The sequence below is a fragment of the Aphelocoma coerulescens genome, chromosome 3, assembly GCF_041296385.1.
Source record: "Aphelocoma coerulescens isolate FSJ_1873_10779 chromosome 3, UR_Acoe_1.0, whole genome shotgun sequence".
In the NCBI taxonomy this organism is placed as follows: Eukaryota; Metazoa; Chordata; class Aves; order Passeriformes; family Corvidae; genus Aphelocoma; species Aphelocoma coerulescens.
In genome coordinates, this window is record NC_091016.1 from 11,429,936 (window position 1) to 11,455,521 (window position 25,586).

Here is a 25,586-nt window from a genome sequence, read left to right on the forward strand (position 1 = left end):
GGCAGAGTGACAGGTGATCGCTCTGTCTCCATGGCATCACTGAGCTTTATCTTAGAACTGTCAAACACTGTGATTTCTTTACTGTATACAGCGACCTGGTGCCACAAAGTACACCTTGTATGGGTCCTGCTTAGTCATTGTCCTCTTAAGAGGTTATTTCATATTAGGTTTTTTCTTTACTTTCAATCCATTCCACTTCTAAAGAACCTGCACTAGTGTTGGGAACACACATATAAATGAAAACACCAGTTCAGTATTTTACCATTTGGGGCCTTTAGTTAAGGAGTTAAAATTCATACAAGTAGATTGTTAGAAACCTTTGACACTGTCTTTTCAGGCCATGCTGTGCCCCATCCTGCTCATTGTGAATTGGTATTAGGTTTTTGGGGTTATAATGAAACAATAGAGCTGTGAGGAAAACAGCTTTTAGCCCCCATCAGTTAGATCCCAGTTTCATCTCTGTCTTAAGACACCTCACCAAGCACTGTCTTTTATGCTCCTGCTTTAATTAACTGAGACAGAAAGACGCCTCCAAGAATGATTCAACTGACCTAAGATCTGATTGAACCTTTGGATGAATTTCTCCTCTGTTGATTTTGACTGACACTATATAGATATATATATATATAGGTTGCTATGACACAGCAGTGTAACTCATATGTATGCATTTTTAATCCAAAATGCCAAAGCCACATATGTAGAAGTGGTTCTCTGAGTTATTATATTTATTTAATAACCATAGATTCTTTTCAAGAACATGCCTAAGTAAATGTTAGGGGTCTTACTGCTTTCTTGCTGCACCTAAACATGTACTTAATTTATGGTTTTAAGCATTTCTCTTTGATCAAGAAGGCTAGATTTTTTCTTTTCCTTTTTTTTTTTTTTTTTACAATTAAATGTTGGTACTCTTCATGCTATCTTGTTTCCAGGTGTTAGGCTGAAGAGTACAAAATGAGTATGCCAAAGATGACAGCACTTTTGCAAGGTCTGTGAATATGTTAGTAAATGTTACAACTCTAGTTACAACCACTGAGTCTTCTCCTTTAGGAATGCTCTTTTACATGGGTACAAATAAGGTGATTATGGTCTGACATTTGAAGTTCCTTCCTCCAAAGATATATGCATGTTTAACTTATATTCTGCAGTGCTTCCTTAAATGTTTTGTGGATTTCCAGTACGTAAAGAAAAGCATTTCTAAAAAACTGTGACGACTTGTGTTTCATAACCTGTATTTTCATATCCTACACTTCAGCCAGTGTGGTCAGTTTAGTGGCTTTTTTGCTATACAGTTTTTTCTTGCCAGTATATTTATTTATCACTTATTTATTGGAAGGATAATGCATGAAAGTAGATCACTTTACAGGACATTTTTGAGAGCCTCAGAATTATGATGAAAGCTCACAACACCAGGTTTTTTTCTCCCAGAAAATTTCTTTGGTAGTGTCCCGTCCTGCTGTAAAAAGGGGAGTTGGGGGGGATTCTTTTTGATAGATTTCTCGGACGAAAATAAAGCGCAAATGCAGCATTATATCGTTCATTGATAAAAAAGGGTAAGTGTTCCTACTGAAAGAGGATACAAAAGAGAGCAGAGAGGGGAAAAAGAGATACGGAGAAAGAAACAGAAGACAGGGACAGCGTTACTGCAAGAACCCTGGGCACTATGTCGTTGTCAGCTCAGCAGATGGAGCATGCATGTCGCAAGCTGCGATGAGTCCGCATGGCTCCCATGGTGGGCTAGGCATGATTTCCAAGCAGCAGCAGGCTCCGTGTCCCTTCCGTCAGCGGAGAACAGGCTGCTGTACCTACAGACTGTCAGGAAAACGAATCCACAAACACCAGAGGTTTGTGTCCAAAATGGAGACAGAGGAGTCTTGTTACTTTATTTGAATAAAGGGAGAGGCCATGGGGCATTTCCCCTGGGGTCTCTCAAATTTTTGGAGGGCGCAGCCTCCTATTTCTCTTAATTTCTTGACCGCATTTCCCTCTCTCTTTCCCCATTGGCTGAGGTACTTGAGAGGTACAGACTTCCCGAAACGCCTAAGACTCCCTTCTAATGTATAACCCCGCCTTTATATTAATTCTTATGGTTCTTCTCATTGTTTCTTTCATCTCTCAATATCCAACTTCATTTATCAGCAGACCTATAGTTTATTTGTAAAGACAAATCTCTTTCTTTCCATTCATCAATCAGTGGAATCCTTCCCATTGTTTCTTTTATCTCTCAGTACTAGTTTTATCTTCCAGCAGGCCCACAGCTTGTTTGTAAAGACAAGTCGCTCAGTCATTTCAGGACGCACTCCTGGAGCAGCTGCGGGTTCTCAGGGTTGGGGCATGGTGGCTGCGGGCGGCGGCGGCTGCGGGCTGGCTACAGGCACCGTCTGCCCTGTCAGGGAAGCAGTGGAGTACTAGGTTGTCGCGGCGACAAGCTGCCTCGGGGGGAAGTGGCGAAGCAGAGCGGGACAGGGTGCGGACAGAGAAGACAGCTAGGGAAGAAGCAGGACCGCAGAGAGAAAAAGGTGAGGGAGGGAGGGTGGCCAAGCTAACCCTCCGGGGGCGGTCCTTGCTCCCTGCAAGAAACCCAAAGTAAAAAATGGCCCCCGGTTGTGTCGCAGTTCACTGCTTTTATCTGCTAAAGCTCCTCCCATAGCCCGACTTCCCGGGCATTTTTTTCCCGGGCATCTGCGGCTCTGCTCTGCCTGCAAGTGGGGGGTTGCTTGCAGCCTGATCGTGCAAGCTCTTTCTCCCCTGACTGGCTGCCAGGTGAAGTCTCCCTGGGGACAGGGCTGCCAGCACGTGTACAGCCCGTATAGGAATCCCTTCACCTCATGTATAACATATGTTGAGGCATAAATGAAAATCAGATTGGTCCCTCTCAGGCAGGAAAGGCTATCCAATAATCTGATAATGCCCTGAAGAAAAATCTGAAAAAGTAGAAGTGTGGTTGAGAACTGCATCGTGATTTGATTAAATGTATACAGCTTGGAGCTGTGACATAGTTGGAATTAGTTGAATAATTTTAGCTTCTCTTTCGGTGGCAATAAAACAAAAAACAAAACAAAACAAAACAACAGCCCTATGGCAAGAAGACCCATGATAATAATGATGCCTGGAGAGGTGCTCACCCTTATGCTGATTGTTTGGTGTCTAAAACATATTCAAGCTGAGTGTTTCTCCAGATAGGACACTCTGGGGGAGTCTTCCCCTCACAGCTGCTGCAGTAGTCCTGGAGCTTTCTCCCTCTTTATAGACTGGAATTCCCTGGTTTAGAAGTTGCAAATGAATGACACAGACACATATAGTGTGTTTTCATAACCCTTATCTCTCATGAAAACAAGTCTAAAAAAAGCTTTTTATGTGTGTCAAGAATGCTGAGCTAAAGATGTAAAAATTAACCCTTCCAGGTGAGGAAAGCTGTGCAACAGGAGGGCTTCAGCAGAAGGAAGCGAGGATATAGAGACATCAATGACATTGACATCAACATGAATGATCCTTTATTTACAAAGCAGTGGTACCTGGTAAGTTTTGAGAGAAAATCACAGTAATCATAACTAAATAAATGTTATCCAAGCCATTCTGTGCAGTTGCAGTGTTTTCCAACAGTTCTTTCCCAATGCACCATGAGGACTTGGGTATGGATCCAAGGCTCTGTTGTGTTGGTTTTAATTGTACGCCGTTTATATTGGGAAGATCCAGCATATTTCAAGAGAAAAATTTCATTTCAGTCAATGGAAAGATTCTTAAAAGGCTTGAAAGAGAACTGTATTGATGTCCTGTGGGCATTGCTGGTGTGCTGATGTGACCCCTAAAATTGCATATGAATCATGTCTCTGAGCTGTTGCCAGGTAAAATATTGTTATGGACTTATAACAAAAGATTCTAGTGTTTGCTAAAAAGTTGAGGCTTTTCTTTTCTTATGGAAATTCGAATATAATTTCTTTTGTCAAAAACAGAACAGCTGAAAACTGATGAATTTTGGTTTAAGCTAATGTCAAAGGAAATTCATATTTTGCTAAATTATTTTAGTTTTTCTGTTTCGTTTTTTTAGAGGGAGAAGTCTTTAGTCATAAAAGAAAAGTTATATTTTTACTTTGAAACGAATTTTTTTTTTTTATTTAAAAAGTTGATAAAGTATTTCTGGTCAGTTACATTGTTGCAACATATTTATGATGAAATACTCAGTAAATGCAGTACTGCCTTGTTAAATTAAGAAGGGTATTTTTGCTTAAGAGTAATGTTTTTTCCTCTTAATCAATTTCTTACATTTCATTAATCCATCCAATATGGCTGCAGTTTTTCCATGTTTTTAAGGCAAGAGTTTTCAAATGAATGGGGGCACATTAGTGTGGATGGGATTTTATCCTTGATGAGTCCATAAACTAAAGTGAGAATTAATTCACTTATTTTCTGGTAGTTAATCAAAATGTTGCAATGCTAAAAATAACAACAATTTAGGAAGCTATACAGTAGATCCTTGCTTTCAAGAAGAAAGCACTTCCTGCTCATAAAAAAGTCCTCTATAAAATCAATTGATCTAACTTTTTTCCTGGATTGACCCACTGGCCTGACATGTTAAGTAGAAAAGTCCTTTTTTAGGGTTCAGAAAATTCAGTGTTTAACCAAATCTTATAAACCACAAAATCTTGAATTTTGCCAGTATTGGATTTTTTCAGGTTTTTTCTTTTTTTTACAGCTGCATTATTGCAGTAGATATGATTATGGACAGATGTGTACTCCAAAACATGAGATATATTTTCCATACCAAATATACATGCAAAGACATAAAGGAAAAAATCAGTCAAGTAAATAAAGCTGTTTTTCTTTTTCACTGATGTATTAGATTAACACTGGTCAAGCAGATGGGACTCCTGGACTTGACCTTAATGTAGCTGAAGCATGGGAGCTGGGATACACAGGGAAGGGAGTAACCATAGGAATTATGGATGATGGTAAGTGAAGACTGAGTGTTAATTTAATACTTTAAAGTAGACTTTTTTCATCTAATTGAAGTAAAAAAAAGATTAAAAAGTAGTAATTGATTGCTTGTAGTGGTGAGACTACCAGCCTACATAAATACTTTTGAGATCTTCAGGGAAAATATGATACAAAGATAGGGATACTGAAGCGTGGATATCCAAGCATAAAAAGTAGCTTGCAATTACCACTCAGATATTTTCCAGGGCACACTGTAATGGCTGTTAAACCTAAGGAAAAACTCCCCTTAACTTCTGTAGGCAGTGACTGGAGGATGTAATTGCTGTGCAAAAAACATTTAAGAAAATGTTTTTTGGATTACATTATTTTCAAAGTCATACCTGGTAGCTGAAATAATTAAACATTTTCGTGCTGAATGCCAATAAAGATCTGCATATTAGATATATTACTAATTTGAGACTAAGTTCAGGAAAGATGAATATAAAAGGTATAGTTGAAATTACAGCTGTTCTACTTATGTGTTCTTGCTGAAGTACAGGAATTCCATGCAGTCTCTCAACACTCTTCTTTGTAATAAATTTTGAGTATATTCCTTTAATGGGGCTGAATAATACTAAAAATCAATAAAATGTCTGTATCCATATATGTTTTCTAGGGTCAGCTGGGATCTATCCTCACCTGCTTACTTCTATGGCAAGGTTTTTGTGGAAGTAAGAAAGTAAACTCAGACATCTGGATATTAGGAAGAAATTCTTTGCTATGGGGGTGGTGAGATACTGTAACATGTTGCCAAGGGAGGTTGTGGCAGTGTTCAAGGCCAGGTTGGATAAGGCCTTGAGCAACCTGATCTGTGTACTGATGAAAGATCAATTTCATCTGAGAGATGATCTCTTGAGTCACAGTTTGACTGATCTCACAGAGGCAGGACTTGGCTTTCAGATTAGCAAGGCATGACTGCGATGGGAATGATGGCAAACTATTTGAGTTTCGCATCAATAAAAGTGATGGTCCATCAGATACAGCTTTTAGAGAAGGGAGTAATTTGCCTTATCATTTGTTTCCAGTAACTCTAAAAAAGAGGGCCTGAATAACAGGATTCTTCACTGAGATTTTTATTGTCCATCTACCATGTGGATCAGTAACAAGGGTTTCCTAATGAGTAATAAGGACCCTACAAAATGAGAAGTAATCTTTTCATCAGAATAACTATGATAATATGGCATTCTCCTTGCAAATAAAATATAACCTATAGTGGTGAGGTGGTTGGAAAAACAGGATAGTCGTGATGATGAAAATGTAACATGAGATTGGTGACCACTTCTTTGTATGCTTTAACTGGCTATGTAATAGGTCATCTTATCCCATCTGAGTGTAGATCTGCTGCCTCTGTTACACCATCCCCTGGGATTTGTACATTTGCCATGTGTAGAAAGATGCCATGCAATAAAATGAGTATATTACACATCAGTGCTTTGTTAGAATCTTTAGCATGCTACCAAAATGTGAAGCCTATGCACAGGTATTTGCTAAAATGGTTTAATTCAATATTAAAAGTTCTCTTTCATGCACATAATCTGAAATGTTTGCCTTAGTGATCACCCCAAGTCTACTCTAGGTAGTTTTCTACTTAGTTTACAATTTTCAGTGGTTAAAAGCACACGTTTTTCTATCCTGTACTGATCCAGTGCTTACCAATCTTGTTAGTTTTGGTATGCTTTGAGATGACAAAACTCATACAAAGATAAATTGTCATTTAAACTAATCCTTATAAGTAAATGTGATCTAGTCTACAAAACAGTAAACTTTGTCATTCAGCTCACTTTTTCAATCAGCATCTGGATTTTGACATAACTGATTGAAAAGTGCACATTTTAAAACTGGAATCTCACTTCAATCAGTTGCATTATTTGGCATGATTATTTTCCTGTGGTCGTAAAGGAATCTTGTTCTGTGATCATTAGAAAATCTTTTTTGAAACTCTTAACCTTTGGTTTCTGTTCTGTCATTGTTTTATTGCAGGAATTGATTATCTGCATCCAGATCTTGCATCAAACTACGTAAGTTCATGCTGACCTTTTCTGTAACATGTGGATTTTCTTATTATTATAGTCCTTCTGCTACAAAATTTTAAATAGGGAGTAGAACAGCAGTACAGCTGGACTCCTGATCTTAGTGGTGATACATTTTCCATTGAAAGAAGTAGACTGAAAATGGGACTGCCTGTGCAAGGAATGGAAACGTGACAAGGCTCTTGGTGGAGGAATGACAGTCCTGTGTCACATTCAATAAGCTCCAGCTTGCAATATTGGATTTAGGACAGAAATTAGTAACCTGTGAATTGGCTCTAAGTCCTGCTATTAAGATGCAGAATGCCCCTATCACTTGGAGGGCCATGGAGCTGTGGGCTGCAGCAAGGCATGTATTAGCCTTTGAAACCTCCAGGAACAGTTTGATTCCCTTGTAACAGGTGTTTTGATCCAGTGCTTCAAAGCATATGCACGGCAGATTGTGTATTCTCAGCACATGCTATGGAAATTGTTTGTTCCTCAAACCTACCTCAGGATTCAGACCTTTGGACTAGAGGGTTTTTGCATTTCTTAACACTTTGTCTCTCTCCAACCCTCCATTGGCACTAGCACTCCTATCTCCTGGTGCCTGCAGATCCCTTCCTGAGGGAAGCCCAGGCTGCTTCAGCTGAGCAATGTGGTTTAGTTTGCAATTGCAATCAAATGAAAAGAGGAACAAGGAGAGCTGGAGATTTTGGAAAAAAATATCAGCCATTTGGATAGAACAGCTCCAAAATGAGAAAGTAATTTTTACATACTCGCAGTTTGGAAAATAATAACACACAGGATGAAAACCTATTTATGTTGCAAGTAACAAAGCACATTTGGTAAATAATAAGTGGATATAGAAGGTGTTTGCTTTGGAGAAGGAATGTGGGAAACAGCTGACCACAGAATGCGGATTAGCCAGTTTCACGCCTTATGAACTGGCTTAATAACTTGATGGCAGCTAATTAAACCCTATGCCCTGACTGCAGAATTCTCTCCTAAGTGAAATAACTCAGTAGAATATTCCCATAAATTGATAGAAATAAAAAAGTTTGTAAAAAGCAGCCTTTTTCTTTGCAGGAATTGTGCTGTGTATGTTCTAGCTTGTGATGTGGACAAAGCACACGCTCTACACTCACGTTTCAGCAGCAGGTGTGGACAAAGTATGTGGGAATATTCTGTTTCTAAAAATCATGTTTCAAATAAACAAGCAAAAAGTCTGCACAACATGCCTGATATAACAGTTCCATTGTTAGCAGTGAATCTAGGATCACGCCCAGAAACCAAAACTAGATTCTGCTGTAATATAGTGTTTTCTCTTTTAATTCCAAAATATGTTCTGTGTGATGGATAAATATTTGTCAGGCTTAGTAGAAATATATTGGTTTTAGAGTGGCAATAGTGAGTATGGAAAACGACACAGAGAAAGACAATGCACAGACATGATGATAGAAATCCAAAATAATGGAGCTGGAGAGAAATCTGAGAGTTAAGAGATACTGGGATGAAAATTGGAAAGAAAAACTGTCTGGGAATGGCAAACCTTTAATGGCAGTCATGGAAGACTTGTAAGGACACTGTGAAACTGAGGATCTTAAAAGATTTGTGTAGAAGTGACTTTGTCCAAGTGAGGAGAGGTTCTGTAGTGGAGCAGTGATCAGGCTGTGGAGGGAAAAGAGAAGATTAGCTGATTGATGCAAAATGCAGAAGCAAATGACTGGTTGGTAAGACAGTCATTAAAGGAGCAGAAGAAACCCCATCCGAAAGATCTTGTAGGAGGTAAGACCTCAATGATTTAATACTGAAATTCAAAAATAGGACTTATCACATGAGGTCTATGGTCCTGGGCTGTCACAGTGCTGTGTTTGAGAGGTGGCTGGATAGGGACAGGGTGACTCCTTCTCCTGCTGCTAAACCGTGCCATCACCTCCCTTGCCGAACCACAGCAGAGTGAGTGCAGGGCTTGTTTCAGCTGTACTTTGCCTCTCCCTGCGAGGCTGCACGGGCCTCCTTGGGCCCCAGGAGTTCCTGCTCTGGAAGCATCTGCTGTCTCTCAAGAGGCCATGGGGGCCTTTTTCCCAGTAGGTAGTAATTTGGGCGTGAACTGAAGATGAGGACTTAAATTCTGCTGAAGAAAAGATCAGTTTAGATGTAAAAAGGCAGTGAATTGAGTCTCTTAAGGAGTGAGTCGTTAACTTGCTTCAGGCTGGCATAGCTCTTATAGTCATCTTTGTACAGCTCCTGTACCACATTCTTGGTGTTTCACTACATCTGCACTTTGGGGCAGCTTTCTCTGAAGTTCTATTGTTTATTTTTAGGAAATAAAAAGCTTCTTGATTGTAGAAAAGCCTGCATACCCTAGCAGTGTCTGTACATCTTATTTGGAAAACTGGGAGCAATTAGAAAGTCTCTCAAAGGTGGTGGGTTTGGCAGTTGAGCATTTTCAAGTGTAAAACCTTGGCATTGGTTCCTCAGTTTAATTTGGCTTCTATGATTTTGACTTTCTGGTTTTCTTGCTTGAATAGTTTAATGGAGGTTAGCACTTAGATGAAATGCAGGGCCAGGGAAGAGACAGGTCTTTCTAAAGAAAACTTTGTATTGTCTCTTAAAACTGCTGAACTTTGTCCTCTCATATGGAGTGCACTTCCATCCATATTTTTCTTTGTAGTTTTTTAAGATTTACTGCTTGAATCATCCATTTCTGGTTTTAATGCTCTTTATATACATGGAAAGACATGTGCCTGCTCATGGTGTGGGTGGACTGCTCTCCCAGCATTGCCTCCTGGCTTGCTGTGTATATAGCTACTTGCTTTTCAGGGATCAGGCGGTTATGGCAAAGCTGGAATTTTCCATTCTACACTGTGAACATGGAGAGACTCATGGTCAAATGATCTATATTTTCTTCCAAGCCTTGGAAACCCTGCAGGGAACCTTGGAAACCTTCAGGAAATTACTTTTTACACTGCAAAGACAGCCCTTCATTATGGACTGATAATTAAAAAGCTGGGGCCTAATGTATACCATGGTTTGATTTCAAATCATAATGTACATATAAAGCTAGCAATTTTCAGGACTGACTTCTCCAAGCATCTGAGTGAGAAAGAAAAGTCAAGTTACAGGGGCTACATCTGAGATACGTCTAATAAAAACGGAAAAAAGCAGCTGTTGGGGATGGACATAGCAAACTATTTTAAAGAAAAAACTAACCAAATGGAGATTTGTTGTGCCACAAACAGAAACATAAGCTGAGCTCTCGCTGATACCAGTTTTTTATTGTGGTATTTTATCCTTGGTCACTGTCTGCTGGTGAAGGTCAGTGTAGCAGCATTATTCCACTTAGAGCAGCGGGGAGCTGATCATCTCCTATAAGAGGATTTGTCCCTGATTAGCAGTAGTTAGAAAAATCAGGATCCCACCAAGAGACTCATGCCAGGAGTAAAAAATTTCTGGTTTCAGCGTCTGAACTGTGCCTGAAGCTGAAAGCTTGTTTCAAAAAACCTAGGGAGAGAAAGAACAAGAACACTTTAGGAAAATTGGAAAACTATGTGAGTAGGTAACATTTACACAAAGTATTGATACAGGTAGAATGAGAATCAATCAGCAATTCTTAGTAATAGACAGTAATTTAAAAGATTTTGAATTCTGTAGAATTGCACAGATGTAACATGTGCAAACAAGCATCAACATGAGCAGTGCTTCATTGCTGGCCTTCCCCAAACCTCCTCTATGAAAGTGTGTGGTGTTAGGGCGATAGGGAGATCGCTGCTGTGTTCCCTACAACCGTCTGGGGCGCAAGGCCGCTCGGGTGCGGCAGTATAGCCACCAGCAAGCTTCTCCTTGCAGCCCCGCGCAGATGTTTAGCTCTGCGGACACACGCGCGCGCACACACACACACACACACACTTAAGCCAGAAAAGCTCAATATTACCGAGATAAGGAGCCAAGAAGGGCCCTCTGCATGGCGCGTTCCACAGACGACGTTTACTTCATCCTCCGCAGACGGAACCAGACGCGAGAGAGGACAAATCGAGTTCGTGATCAGGTTTACATAGTGTTACAGAACCAGTGATCTGAGGGCACGGGGGCGGTACACAGGCGGGACCAGGGAAAGGAACCAATGAGCAGAGGGAAGAGGCGGAGCGGGGGACCAGGTCAGGTATGCAACCACACAGGCTGCTGGGAGAGGTAGTTTTCTTCAATCAGGGTCTGGGGAGTGTATAAGGTTACATTTCATCCGCAAGGAATTGTGGGAGGAGATTTTCCTTTACTCACACAAAGGTGAGAGTGGTGTCTCAAATACTGAGTTTTTCCACCAGCAGGCCTTTGCTATTTCAGGGCTCTCTGGCCCACCAGCTGCCCCAGCTGTTGGCTCAGTAACTCCAACACTCCTCTCTTCTCTGTACTATGAGTACTTATGGTGCAGCCTTACCTTCCAAGGTCCTTGCCAGCTGTCACTCGAACTGTACACAGGAAAGGCCCTATGTAAGCAATGAGGGAAGACTTTTTGGATCTACCTCAGGGTTAGTCAGTTTTCTGTCATCTACCATTTCTCATTCAGATGTGAACAGTAGATGGTCTTACCTGTCTTCTCTTTCCACTTTGTCAGCATCTCCAAACACAAAGCAGTCCCTCTCTCATAACTTTTGGTAGCTTGTCTCCAGCCAATACTATAACGGCTCCCCCTGCCTTGCTGAGAGGCAAGTGGGAGCATATTTTTGGAATAATTATTTTACCACATAAGTAGTGAAACAGGGAAATGTCCCGCTTCTGTTCTGAGCTGCATTTGCCATTGTTTGCTAGAGGAACAAAAACATAATTGAGTAAGTTTTACAGCCACAAAAGAAATAAGAAATAGTACAGGCAATAAATTTCACACTGCAATATGATCAGCAAAGCATAGCAACAGCATGAAGGATCTTCTTACTGTAAGAAAGTCTGGTTTCCCTTCATTAGCATGAACTTCTGAGTATGCTTTGGCCTCCCTGCACACCACAAAAAGGACCAGCAAACTGTTCTGGCAGCCATGAGCCTGATCTCAATGATTTGCCAGTACAAACCATCAGTATCTCCACTAAAATCTGTGGGGCCTTAGTTGTGGGATTTTGTAGAGTTGACAAAGCTCCACTGACATTTATTGAACCACACTGCTTTGGCCTTGGTGACCCACCACCCTTCCACCCCAAAATCCCAGCTGATTTTTTTTCCTGAGTCCAGTAGAGTCCACGTATAACTGGTGGGGAGAAAAATGTTACCCTTCTAAGAGCAGAATTTGTTGGAAATACTCTGAAGACATTGAAGAGCTCCCACTGTCTCTGCACTGACATTAATATCAACCCAGGGAATCCTCAGGGATTGTAAAGCCAAACCATAGCAGAGTTAGGTTCATACTGGCCTAGTGTCAGGGAATGATTTCAGGCAGCTTTATGAGATCTGATTCCCATGGCATGATTTTCAAAAGATCCTGAGACAGTTACACTGCCATTTCCTACTGCATTTCAAAGGGCTATTGAGCATGTGCAATAGACACTTCATTTCAATAAACCTTTGCTTCTGATACATCAAAGGTATTTTATGGGCAAACTCTGTGTGCTGACCATCATTGCTAGCACCTATTTTTAATTGTAATGTTAAAAAACATTTGTTATAAAAAAATAAAGAACAGAATAAACTTGTGTCAGCACATCACAAATTATATTTGGGCTTGTGTCTTGGGGTGACTTCATGATGTGTATCCCCTGTCGCTGCTCTATGCCCAGAAATTAACTTTGTGCCTTTCTGTTCCTTTAAACTGAGCCTGAGAGGGGGGAGAGAGAAAAAAAACGAGTGAACTTTTCAAAGCAGTTGTTCAAGAACACAGATGCATACTCCTCTGCATTCTGCTGCGGCTGCAGCAAGAGCGGAGGAAGCAGCCTTCTTGCTTTTCAGCCAGCTTTCGGCTCCTTTTCTCCGGAGGGAGACAGAGAGTTTAACTTTGTTTTCCTGGGACTTTTTTTTTTCCCTTCTTCTCTTCTGGACTGTTTCAACATCAGAATACATTGGGAGAATTTTCCGCCAAGGCCCTGGAGATGGGCCCACAACCCAGCTCCGAGGAGGAGGAGAGAGACCACATCTACAGAAGGACTCTGAAATCTTCCCAGGTTTCTCTCCACAGCAAGAGGTTTTATTACTTATCATTATTATCCTTTTCCCGTGTGTTTGTTAAATAAATAGGTTTTTTATCTCTTTCACTTTCTTCCAAGAAATTTTTTTTTCCCCCCTGAACCTGGTTGTAACCTGCCTTCTATCAGAGGATCTTTTCCTCTGAATTTGTCCAAACTGGCACAGCTTGGTTGGTTTCTTTTCGTTTTTTTGGTGCTATTTGGAGTTGGGTTCTTGCTAATAGGTTTTCTAAAATGAACACTATCATAAAACCTAAAAATTATCAGCCAAACCCTGGGACAAAGTCACAATACATCCTTCTGCTAGCACCAAAAATTCAGTTGGAACACTGATGGAGGAAGGGTGTTGATGAAATTTATGCCACAATCTACTTCAAGAAATTGCTGAGACAGAATGAAGCCTCTCTTTTGTCAGGATGGAAGGATGGATCAAATGTTTTAAATGCCAGGCTGACTGATGCCTTAGCAATCAAAACTGGTGGCCTTCTGTTGGGCTATTTATGCTGCTCAGGTGGCTTCTGGCAGCTCAGGGGCTGGTTTTAGCATTTAGAATGATTATTCAGGACATGCATGACAATGAAATTTCACTGGCAAAAATTAGAAGTTACTGGGAAGAGAACAAATTCTCTCTTTCAGACATGTCTATTTTTTCTGTTATTCTGTGCAGGATCAATTTGTGGGCTCATTTCTATGTTCTGTGCAATCTGTTTTTTTTTTTTTTCTGAGAACATATTAAAAGCTAAAAAGAGATTATGCCTTCTCTGATCATATCACCCAGGCATATAAGGTTCTTAGTGTACCTGGCAGGGTGTCCTGAATTAGTCACGTACAGAAAATGCTTCAAATATTGGAAAACGTAATGGGCTCCTACAAACAGTTCTTCCCTGCTCCCAACAGTAACTGTTTGTAAAGGTACATGTCATTGGTGCTCATGTATTAAACTCTAAATACGATGACTGTACAGTCCCTTTGCTCTGTACCTTATTGCTGCTTAACTTGAGCACTGGGGGAGAGAAGCCTGTGTAAAGGATATGTCAGGGTCTTCCTATTTAATGAAAGATAAAAATTTTCTATAATCGTAGATGTTACCACAACCCTCTAGCTTTCAACTTGATTAAAAAGATGGAACAGCAAAAAAGAATTTGAAGACTGTTTCTCCTCTGGATTATTTCATATGGCCAGAGGGCACAGAAAGAGGCTTTTTCTGCAAAAGAGGCTGTGATTTGTGAGGGAGGTGTGATTGCCTTATGGAGAGATGATTTGTGTCACAGACCTGTGTTTACAGCTGAAAACTGGATTTCTTCCACTGAAAGTTATGTGAATGGCTTTGCTAAAGCCCATTTTAAGATATCTGGACCCTGAATGCTTGACAAGACCTGGGACTTGTTGCTTAGTACCATCCATGCAGCTGAAGTTGGCACCACTCTGCTGATGTTGGCCTCTCCAGGGGGATGCACTGATTTATACTGGATATAAAATAGCCTCAAAACACTGTTCCTTTGGAATCAAAAGATACTCACATATTGTAGTTGCATTTGCCCGAGAATATTTTCAGATCAATGTATGCTTCAAAAAGTTTCCAGCTTTATTCTGTATTAGAACCACCTGAAAGGGGAATTTTCAAGTTAAATGCATGCCTGGTGTGCAAGCAACATGAGATGGTGCCAAAGATACTCACTTTGCAAGCTAACAGCCACTCATTGTCTGCAGCATTTATTTGTCTCTATAATCAATGCACTTAATTAATCAGTTGCACACTGAGAAAGTGCAAGCTGGCTAATTGTTTTAATCATAAAGCAGTAGTATTAATTTTCACTTAAGGCGTCATCTGTGGAAAGTAAATTAAGATTGCTGAAATGAGAAATGCACAAGGATGAAAGAGCAGATGACGTTTCTGCATGAGTTCTGGCTGGTGTTTTTGGAATTGGCTTGTGCCTCTCTCCAGGGTTTCTCCAAGTAAGCCTTTATATAAAATTAAAGTGTCCATGGGAAAATTGAAGTGAAATATTTTAATTTTGCATCAGTTTAACTTAATTTAAAATATTTGACATGCAGAATGTGCTGAATTAAAACAGCAGCAACAAAATCCCACTCTGGTGCATGGTGCACTTGAGAGAAGAGGGTCAGACACATGGTCCCCTGGAGGCAGTGAACACCATGTAATTTTAAAACCAAGTTCAACAAATTGAAGAAGAAAGCTTTCCTTCCCCCAAAATGAAAGTAACGCATTTTGCATTGAAAATGGCCCAAACAATTTTTTAATATTTTTCCATTTGAAAGCCTTTGTTTTCTGTTTCTCAAAGAATAGTTGTTGCTCATAGTATTTAAGACCCTAACCAGTGTGGAAATCCCTGAATATCCATCAACATTTAAACCCGACTTAATTAAAATTAATGTTGTAGTTATTTTTGGTTACCAAGGTATCACCAGGGAAGTCTGAATTAGATGGTGCATGTGGAGAACACTATTCCCTCACAAAGTTTCATCAAATTTTGATGGGGTTTAGGGAGAGTTTTTTGGGCCCAGTGATGATTTTGGCAAAGAAGGTCACAAACCCACTCTTAACTCTGGACATGCAACTGGTTTTAAAAGGAGAGTTTTGGCCAAGCCCTCTGGATAAGCCAGTCTTGCAAAGTGAAGGCGGGTAGGAGACCTGGGATTCACAAGTAGTGCCCCTTCTTTTGGGATATCAAAATGGCCTAAATACAGTAAATAAATCATCAGATGATCTCCAATACTTTAAACACCTCTCCTTCACTGTACCTGTAAATTAATTTGGTTAATTTGAAAATAATTCAATCTTTTCTATCCTGGCACTTCATCTTGGCATGGTGGTTTGCTTTGCATTGTTTGATTTTAGTTGTATGCATTTATGTTCTCCATATTAGTATTTTACTTCTTGGTAGCTACATAGGTGGTTAAGATGTTTTTAGACACCTGCCTTATTTCAGATTGCTTTGATTTAAGTATAATGTTCATGATTTCTGTTTCATTCCCAATAAAAGCAATACGCATAATGAACATCTCTTACTGGGGAACAGAATAGCAGTGCACAACGTCTAATAAAATGCTGGCCACATTGAAGTCACTGGTAGTTTTTGTATTAAAATCAGCAATTTGACAGATCATATGAATAGCAGGTTTTTAATGTTTGTTCTACTATGCTTTTTTTTTAAGCATTACAGTAAGAGGCATAGACTTCAACAGAGCAAATAATGATACTAAGGGCTGTGGAAACATGACTGACTGGGATAATAACATGTTTTGCTGTGGAACAGGAGCTTGTATATGATGAAACTTTGGCTACTTCAAGTGCTGTATATAGCTGTTGTTTGGTGAAACTTAAATGGACATGGTAGTGGATACCTCAGTCACATGTTCCCTCTGCTGTCCTTACTTGTAAGTGTTGATGTAGATTGGGGATTGTTGGAAATGTTTTTCAGGCAAATTGTGTTCTGAATTTTGTTAAATGAGGTGAATCTCTCTTTAAATATGTACAAAGGTGAGCACGAGGATTGTGCTGTGTTTAAGGACTTCATAATTTCAATGATACCATGTTTTTTAGAATTCCTTCTTGTAAGAAACTAAATCACTTTAATTCAGTGGCACTTAACTCATTTGCAGGATTAGTCAACCATGATACCATGTCTGACAGATGTAGTTGTGAATCTTTCTGTCAGTCATCTCATGTTGTGTAGGACACTTCTTAAATTTAAACATCCAGTAAATTACTGCAAAAACATTAGCTATGATCAAATATACTAATCTTTAACAGAAGAACCTGGAATGATCATGTACTTAAATACTTGAAAAATTTAGTATGTGTGGATTTACATGAGCACATTCTGAAGATTCCACATTCTCTCTCTGTAATTTTGGATTTAGCTGATTCCACACAGAATAAGGAAGGCAAACTTTTTAATTAATGTCAAAGCATATAAATTGGTGCGTTAAAATCTGTGAGAGCCCAGCATGTCTTGACAGGTATTAGTCGCATTATTAATTCTCCCCCGGGATGCTCACAAACTGTGCTAATGAGGTCAGCATGCAACTGGAATAAAACACAATAGGTCTTCAAGACCTTTTAATCTAAGGCTTGTAAATCAACCTGTGTTTGCTTTTTGTGACAGAAGACATGTAGGTAATAGTTTGCATTATGTTTTTTGAGTCTCTTCTCTGACATCTTCACCTCCTCTTGCTTCACCTACAATGTCACTTTTATGTGTTCATTCGTCTTCCATATTCATGCAATTTAGGTGAAACACCAGCTGTGTGGTTGTGTTCCAGTTTGGCCAAATTTAGAAATATATCCTCTGAGAGAAGGCAGCTCACCACCCCTCCCCCACCAGGTTCGGGGAAAATAAATTTTCCTCAAAGGAAAGTGAAAGAGATAAAAGCTATTTATTTAACAAACACATGGGGAAAGGATAATAATGCTAAATAATAAAATCTCTCGCTGTGGAGAAAAAACCTGGGAAAGTGTTAGAGTCCTCCCTTTGGTCTCCTCAGAGCTGGGACTTGGCCCAGGGCCAGGCCCTGTGTGCCCAGTGGAAAGTCCTCCCGTTGTTAAAGCTCTGATGTTAAAGCAATCAAGCAGTCCAGTAGAAAAGGGAGAAAAATCTGAAATTCCAGGGAAGGAAAAATTCAACTCTCAGTCTCTCTCCGGAGAAAAAGCAGCTGAACCACTGGCCAAAAAAACTGTCCTTGGGAAACAGCAAGCCGGGTGCTTCCTCCCTCCCCTGCCGCAGCTGGAAATAAATTGCTAGCTGTGTGTGACCTTGAACAAGCTGCAAACTGCTTTGAAAAAGCTTTGCTCAGTTTTTCCTTCCCCCTCTCAGGCTCAGTTTAGAGGCATAGAAAGGCACAAAATTAATTTCTGGGCATAGGCAGCAATATGGGATACACATCATAAGGTCACCCCAAGACAGGTTGTTAACGGCTCTTTTGTCAGCTGAGAAGCCTTTCATGAGAAGGAAAATACCCAACCAGTTTTCTGTCTTGTCTGCTTTCACTTTCAGATCCTCTGCATCACCATACTTGCTTTCCCTGTCCTCCCCTCTCCATAACCCACATGGACCAGGTCTCTCTGTTGTAGGTCACCCCCCAAACCACCTAAGTCACTTTGCTTTCCCTCTTTGCAAAGCCACAGTTTGGCTGTTTGGTAACAATAGATTGGTGTAGCCTCAAAAAGTGGTCATCTTTAACAACTTGCCATGTTTGTTTTCTGAGTGGCATTGCAACCACAAGTCCAGTATTCCTGCCCTTTGCTGTGAGCATTGCTGATAACTGGTCAGTTTTTATGGACTCCGCAATGTGGATGCCAATGCCTGCTGATCATGTGCTGCAGCAGGGAAGGGTTGGCTCTCCTGGCATAAGTGACCACTCCTTGCCAGCCCATGTCATGCTGAATGACTGGACTTGAAGGACTGCTGAGTTTGTATTGCAGGCTCTGAGCTATAGATTTTCTTACACTGATGGAAAAAAATTCTCCCTTATCCCCCACATGCTGCTTAAGAGACCTTGATGCTGGGTGTGATCTGGATCTTGCTATGTTTTGATGAGAAGAGCCCATGGCAGATTTTGCTGGATATTGGGCTCATTGGCAGGAGCAAGATGGTTTAGCTCCCCTTCCCTTCCTGCTTATCCCTCCAAGAGGGTCTAAGTGCTGGCTGCCATCAAAACATTGCAAACACAACCTTTACTGCAGCTCAGTGCCCAGCAAGCACATATTTGATGTACTGACAGACTTGTCAGCTGTTTCTTACAGTGATATAACTAAGAATAATGGACTTGGACCTCATTTCTCTGCTGCCAACTTTATACCTCTCTTACTCTCTCAGCTTCAGTAGGTCATACTAATGCATAATCAAAATATCTGAAGGGGAAAACTACCCATGTATTGAAAAGGGAATGTGGGCCAGGTTTTTAATAAAATGGAACACTAAAACTAAATGAAAAGTGTGTTCAGAGTATTTTTTGGTAGAAGTCACTGCACAATTTGTATATCCTATTATAATAAAGCAATCCATGGGCTCATATCTCTCTAACAACTTATATGCCATTTTTTTTCCTTTTATTTCCCCCCTGAATTAAAGAAACCAAGGAGTTCTCTCTGTAATCCAAAGCTTTATATTTTCTACTTGTCCTGAAAATCTTTAACAGCAACTAGTTGCTTAATTTATTTTTATTTTACTCATTTCATTGCCTTAGCCATATGACTCCCTATGAACATAGGTCCTTGTTATGTTGTAGGTACAGCTTAAAGATTCTTGTGCACCCCCTCTGAAAATTAAGGAATATTTGGCTGAGCAGAAATAGGTTTCAGTGTTCTGTAGGTTAACTTGCTTTTGCCTTAAGATCTCTGGCTCTGAGCAGTAAACAACTGGTGATGTGCTTTAGGTTTTCTCCTCATCAACCTGAAAATTGTGGAGCAGGCTAGGAATGCCAAGAGGTGAATCATGAAGCAGTGTCTTTATTATAACAGAATGAACAGAAGTTCATTTGCCTGCTTCTTTTTAGTAAAGTCTCATGCCTCCCTCAATTTCTTACTCTTTTTTCCTATGTCAGGTAAAGATTCAGGGGAGAAGAAGTGGAGGGTATTTCAATAAGCTGGTTTTCTTTTTAAAAATTGGTTTGAAAAAAGAATACCTCTTAAAAATTCTGCCCAACCTAAGATGTTCTCTGAGTCTTTTTGACTCCCATTTTTTGGTCCTGTTTGACTATACACCTCTGAGCTAAGCATTAGCAAACAGCCACAGGGTTACATGGCGTTTAGCTGGATGCATTTGGACTTCCATGTTGTTCACTGGGAAAACACCTGACAATCTTGGTACCTAAGAATTAATTTCTGATTTCTTTCCAATTCTTTGGAACTGGGAAATATCTGTGCTTAGATCTACCTGAGTTGTATACAGCACTGCTGTACTGCCCATGTACTTTACCCTGTGTGAAATAAAAAGTGTGTTTACTGCACCTTTTTTTTTTTAAAGATGCTCGCATGCTGAAGAGCACCAGCCAGCAGTGTAACTAATGTTGGTTTTTTCATTTTGTCTGCAGGGGAAATAGGGAGGCCGTTACTGCGGAAAAAGTAAAATAAGTGATTGTGTGACATTGTAGTGCTAAGTGATATGTAGAGAGGATCATCAGTTACTTGACAAAGAAATCTGTTTAATATAGGAAGAGAATACAATGTGATATGACCTCAGCAAAGCTATTTTTCTTCATAATTGTAACTTTAAAAATAATACTACCTTAATGAAGATAAATGCAAATGTTAAAGTGAGACTCCATGTGTTTTTCAACTGCATTTTTGTTTGTTTTTAAACATAAGCAGTGAAGAACTTTCAACTTTGCAAAATAAGTTGTTACATAAGAGGTGGGGGACAGCCAACCTGTCTTCCTATAAACTCTGAAGCTAGATTACTAGAATTCTTACTTCTTGTTATCTCAACTATTTTAACTGTTGTAAATTAAGCAGTAGTCACTTGTGGTTTGCCATCAGTTTATCTTCTTTTGACTGTAATTCCACTCATTTTTCTTTTGACCTATACCCAGATTCTTGGTGATTGTTGAGGAAATTGAAGTTTTTTTCAGTAATAACTACAAAATGAAATCACTATTGTGATGAGTTATTTACTTGCTCATTCTGTGGCCAAATAGAGCCTGTACTGAATACCTGGAACTGGAGTACCAGGAGGGCTTACAGGCAACTCAGGTACTATTCTGGACCCAGGACGCAACACCATCCATTTCAAATGATGTTCTGATTTATTATTCTGTGGCTGTTTTGAAAAGAACAGCAGAGAAGTGTGCTGCTGTCTTATTTATTATTCAAGATCTGGCTGGTGTTGTCTGGCTCAGTATTTTTACTTTTGTGATGTACCTATAAGAACTGGGTAAAAGGCTGCTGTTTCTGGAGAGACATGGCAGATTTCACCAGTTGTGAATTTGCTCATTAAAGTTAATATTTTTTAACAAAACCCATTACTTTGTGGATATATTCTTGGTGTTTACAAGATCTTCAATACATCTCTGAATTTTCTGGATAGAAATATAGGACATGTATGTTAGTTCATGTAGAGGCAGAGGTATTTAAAAAGTTACAGGGTTTTTTTATTTCCATTTAAAAACCCCATAAATGGAACCAAAATAAAAGTGTGCTTCTCATGGCAGAGAGGAGAGGGCTTATTGTATAATGGCTGACTTAGCAGCAGTGCCTCTGTTTTTTGTTAATGATCTTGAAGCCTTGCCGCAACTCTCCTAGGTTAAATATGTTACCTCCTTTTTCGCCTTCTGGTGAACATATTCCATTTATTTAAGCCTGTGCGTGCAAACCTGAATTTCATTTTGCCACCATGTGACGTTGAGTGTTACTTTAGTACAGTTTCCCTGAGACATTATATGTTGTAATTTGAGTTCAGGGGTTTGTTTTCTCTTTGGATCAGTAAAAAAATAAACAAAAGCTATCTTTCTGCCTCAGATCTAGTCCAGGACATTAATGTCATGAATAGAATCACCCTGTGACCAGTGGGATGTGTCTTTAATTTTCTCCTGGACTAGCATGTGAGCATAGGCTTATTTCTTGACTTACAGAGAAAAAGAGTATATGTTAATTGCACTGCAGGGGCTGGTGAAGTAATACCAAAATTTATCAGCTTGCTGCTTTATTCAAGGTACATAATTTTATTACAGTGCTGAGCAACACATGGTGACAGCTGATTTATTGTTAGTGTCATATTTTGCATAATGAATTTTTCCCACAGATGATTTTACTGCATGTGTTTTAAAAGGTACAAGACAATTCTTTGGGAAATTCTAGTCTAAGCTTATTTTTAAGGAAACCAGAATTTTGTACAGAGGCAAAAGTAATCTATTTGTGCCAAGGTATACAAGCCATTGCTTAATAAATGACTGAAAGGGTCTCATCCTGGGATCTGATACTCTTCTGTTAGTATTTTATTTGGCATAGAGGCTAGAAAGCAAAACTAGAGATACGCCTTAAAAAAGCAATACCATTCCTCTCTGTAGTAGCATTTTTATTATATAATATATGTTATTTATAAGTAATTGGGTATAGATAGTGACTGATAATCATCAAATCACTCTGCAGCAATGAGCTGGTTTTGATTGAACATGAGGGATTAGATTCACCTCATTGTAACACCCAGTGCCAATGATTGGTCTAAGGCCAGACCAGTGTCTGAGGTTGGTGGCTCAAGTTCTCCCTGAAGTTAAAAAACAGGCAGCTACCTTAGATATTGAAAACCAAGTGTTAAATACTTCAAGTCTAAGAGAAGGAACTGCCAGTAGACTAGTTTGGCAATGAAACTGGGCACTGAATCACCTGAGTGGAAAAGCAAAGTGTTCTCATTTGAGTGTGCTACTGTGGATCCTCATCTGCACTGGTTTTGATTGGAACCTCCCAGGTTCCTATGCTGATTAATTCTCCATGTTAGCAATAAATTCCCTCTTGCTGCCTGCTGGGGACTCCAGCCTGTGGAGAACAATGGCAAACCACAAATTTTAATATTCACTTTGCAAAACACAAAATGAAATATTTAAGGTATCCACTGAAGCAGTTTCCTTTGTGGTGCAATGTTGGAACTGATTTAATTTCTCACTTAAGCTAAAAAAAAAAAAGTCAACAAAAGTTGAGGTTTAGATATTTATGGATTTGATCTTTAAATTAGAAACTTGAAGCAGTCCATTTGTATTTGTCTCTGTTTCATTATCCATTTCACTGCTTCCATAGTGTGGGTGAAATACTCCTTCACAATGCTGAAACTCACTGTCTTTTCTCAAAGACCCTAATGAAGATAACTTGTTCAGTTAGAAGTTGTTTTCTTTCCAAGAATTCTTCTTAATTTTGCCCTTTGTGGAGGGTTCCCACTCCATTAGATACCTTTTTCCTTTGAGTGCAGGGATCCAAAATGAAGCAAAAGAGAGCTGCAGGATGTGGCTGCACAACTTGGTTTGTAGCCTGCCAAAAGGCATCTTTCCATATGCTGGATTACCTGGGGCATACAGCAAGGCTGCAGTCTCCTGTAGGGTGTCTCAATCATTCAGGCTGTAATCCTTTGGTCTGTCACTACTATGAACAGGAGTGGTACATCAGCACAGCTAGAAGGGCTTTTCACCTGTAATTTTTGCTCAAGGAAATTCTGGAGTCAAGAGTGGATGATAGCAAGTACTAGGTGCTTGCATATTTGATGATGTTCTGGAAAGTCAGGCTCACCAGACCCCCTTTGAGCTTAGGGTATGTAAGTGGGACTGCATTTCTTCCAGATGGGAAAATAAAACAGTTGACGCATGACTGAATTTAAATTCTCATTTGTGCAATATTTTTAGAGTGGAAGCAGAAGTTCTGAGTGAATATGAAGCTGGCAATATGTCTGTGTGGTATCTACATGACAGTGAATTTTTTAACTCATTACATGTTCTGTGGAAAAGTACTTCTTGCTTTCTGCAGCATCTAAGTTTCCCACCCAGTAATTTCAATTTCTTGAATTATGAGAAGTAGTAAAAAATAACTCCTTGTCCACCTTCTCTGTACTACTCATGATTTATAGACAACTGTCAATTTCCCCGTTTTTTTACTGGCTGAAAAGTGATGTTCTGTTTACTCTTAGCTCATGCAAACCTATGCCATTCAAAGTGATGTATAAGCAATTGTGGTAATTAAAAGAAGCAAATTAATCAGACACCTTGGCACAAAGAAGCACTGATAATTTGTGGCTATAGCTGACATGATTGGAAGGCATCTTCAGGCTGAAAATCAGGGCTTTAGGGTGGAGATATAGAGAGATCCATAAGCATCTTAAAAAGGGATTAATCTCTGAGCTGGAGGACAGCATCAAGCCATTTGAGAGCCATTCTTAAAATCTCTGTTTCATTCAAATGCTGCAAAATATTTACTGTCTGTGCTGAATATAAGCAACCAGGCTTTATGAAATGACCATTCAAAAAATGCCACTGTATAATAACTTGAAAGATACTTATTTTTACCCTCCAAGTATCAAGGACAATGTTGTCCTCATTTCATTCTGGAACAAGTTTTTGGGAGTTAAAAGGGTTTGAATCCAAAACCCAGGGACTTGGGTGCTACCAATGGACTGTCTATTCCTGTATCCCAGGAACTGAAAATCAGATGAAGGGGAATGTTTTTAGGAGCGAAGCTATTCATGCACAAGTCTCAAATTATCTTCAATAGCATGCTCAGCCAAATCTTAAAATGAATACAAGTACACATTAATTAAGAATTAACATAATTTTGTTTCTTGAGTATGGTGATTATTAAAACATAAACTCAACAAACATACACTTGAGAGGAAGTTGCTAAATATTTTTAAAAGCCTAATTTTCAGTCACCCTTTATTTTTTCATTAAGAGAGAATAAAGAAGAGGGCACTTGACTTTCTGAAACTTTCCATTTGCTTCAGATCAAAAAGTTGCTGAGTGTCCTTAACTGCTGATAAGACAAATCAGGAGTGATGTAGATTTATATAGAAAGCAGAGACATGGGATGACATTTTGAAAAGTGCCTGAAAGCCTCATTTGTGAAGCTGTTCAGCCAACTAAAGGAATGAGAAAATATGCAAAGAGATTTTCAGGCGTATGTGCTGGCCATTAATGCAGTTTTCACTGTTGAATTTTGAAAAATTTTCACTTTTAGGCATTGAAATGCTTTTAAAAATCTGACTGTTGTAGTACCGTAAATGAGGTTTGCAAAAATACTTCTTTTATGGAAGACCCATGTGTCTTGTCACTTCCACCACTGTTTGGAAAATAGGATTTAAACTTTGCTTTGCCATACCAAGTAGTTTAATACCTGAATACTCTTCTAAGTGTTGATGAACAGTCCCTCAGTAGTGACCTGAGCTCTCACACCACCTCACAGTTAACCACACTGGAAATGTCAGTAGTCTACAGGAGGCTTTGCATGCCAGAAAACATTGTTCCCCAGGCTTGCTGGTGTGGAAAATGGGAAATGGCACAGCACAATAGGGACAGGCTTCTGTCCAGATACATCTCACAGAATGAAGAGGGCAAAGTTTGCCATTGATTCTCAGCTTCTCACTCAATTTGTGTTTCATTTTGCCCTGCATGTCTGTTCTTCAGCTGATTTTCTGTGTTCCCTGTGTTTTGCAGAATGCCAAAGCCAGCTACGACTTCAGCAGTAATGATCCCTACCCCTATCCCCGCTATACAGATGACTGGTTTAACAGGTAAATGGATTTTGGGCAACCTGCCCTTCACTTTGGTTTGTGTAAGAAATTCTGCATCTTTGTGAAATGTCTGTTTTCTGCTAAATTCAATGGTCACAGAACAGACACTGCTGTCTCACTACTGCTTGAAAATTAGAGGTTACTTACGCTTCATTTTTTTAGGTTTGTAGTTTATAAATGAAGTTGCTGCTCCAGAAAAGCATATTTTCAGATTGTTT

General features: G+C 39.6%; 1 protein-coding gene and 1 long non-coding RNA gene across 4 annotated transcripts in view; one reads left to right on the forward strand and one right to left on the reverse strand.

The window, feature by feature from the left end:
* The window catches only part of PCSK2 (proprotein convertase subtilisin/kexin type 2), a 122,856-nt gene that overhangs the window by 63,056 nt on the left and 34,214 nt on the right, over nucleotides 1-25,586 (forward strand). For both annotated transcript variants that reach the window (XM_069009030.1, XM_069009031.1), the window contains 4 exons: nucleotides 3,402-3,515; nucleotides 4,838-4,946; nucleotides 6,952-6,989; nucleotides 25,292-25,368. In XM_069009030.1, coding sequence (XP_068865131.1) covers nucleotides 3,402-3,515; nucleotides 4,838-4,946; nucleotides 6,952-6,989; nucleotides 25,292-25,368 — 338 coding nt within the window. The remainder of the gene's footprint in view (nucleotides 1-3,401; nucleotides 3,516-4,837; nucleotides 4,947-6,951; nucleotides 6,990-25,291; nucleotides 25,369-25,586) is intronic.
* On the reverse strand, nucleotides 8,160-11,053 carry LOC138107612 (uncharacterized). 2 transcript variants are annotated; one of them, XR_011149641.1, is made up of 3 exons: nucleotides 10,915-11,052; nucleotides 10,194-10,484; nucleotides 8,160-8,648 (listed from the first exon to the last, which is right to left on the reverse strand). It is a non-coding gene; the product is annotated as an uncharacterized lncRNA (long non-coding RNA). The 2 variants fall into 2 exon arrangements; XR_011149640.1 differs by lacking the exon at nucleotides 8,160-8,648 and having other exon boundaries at nucleotides 10,238-10,484; nucleotides 10,915-11,053.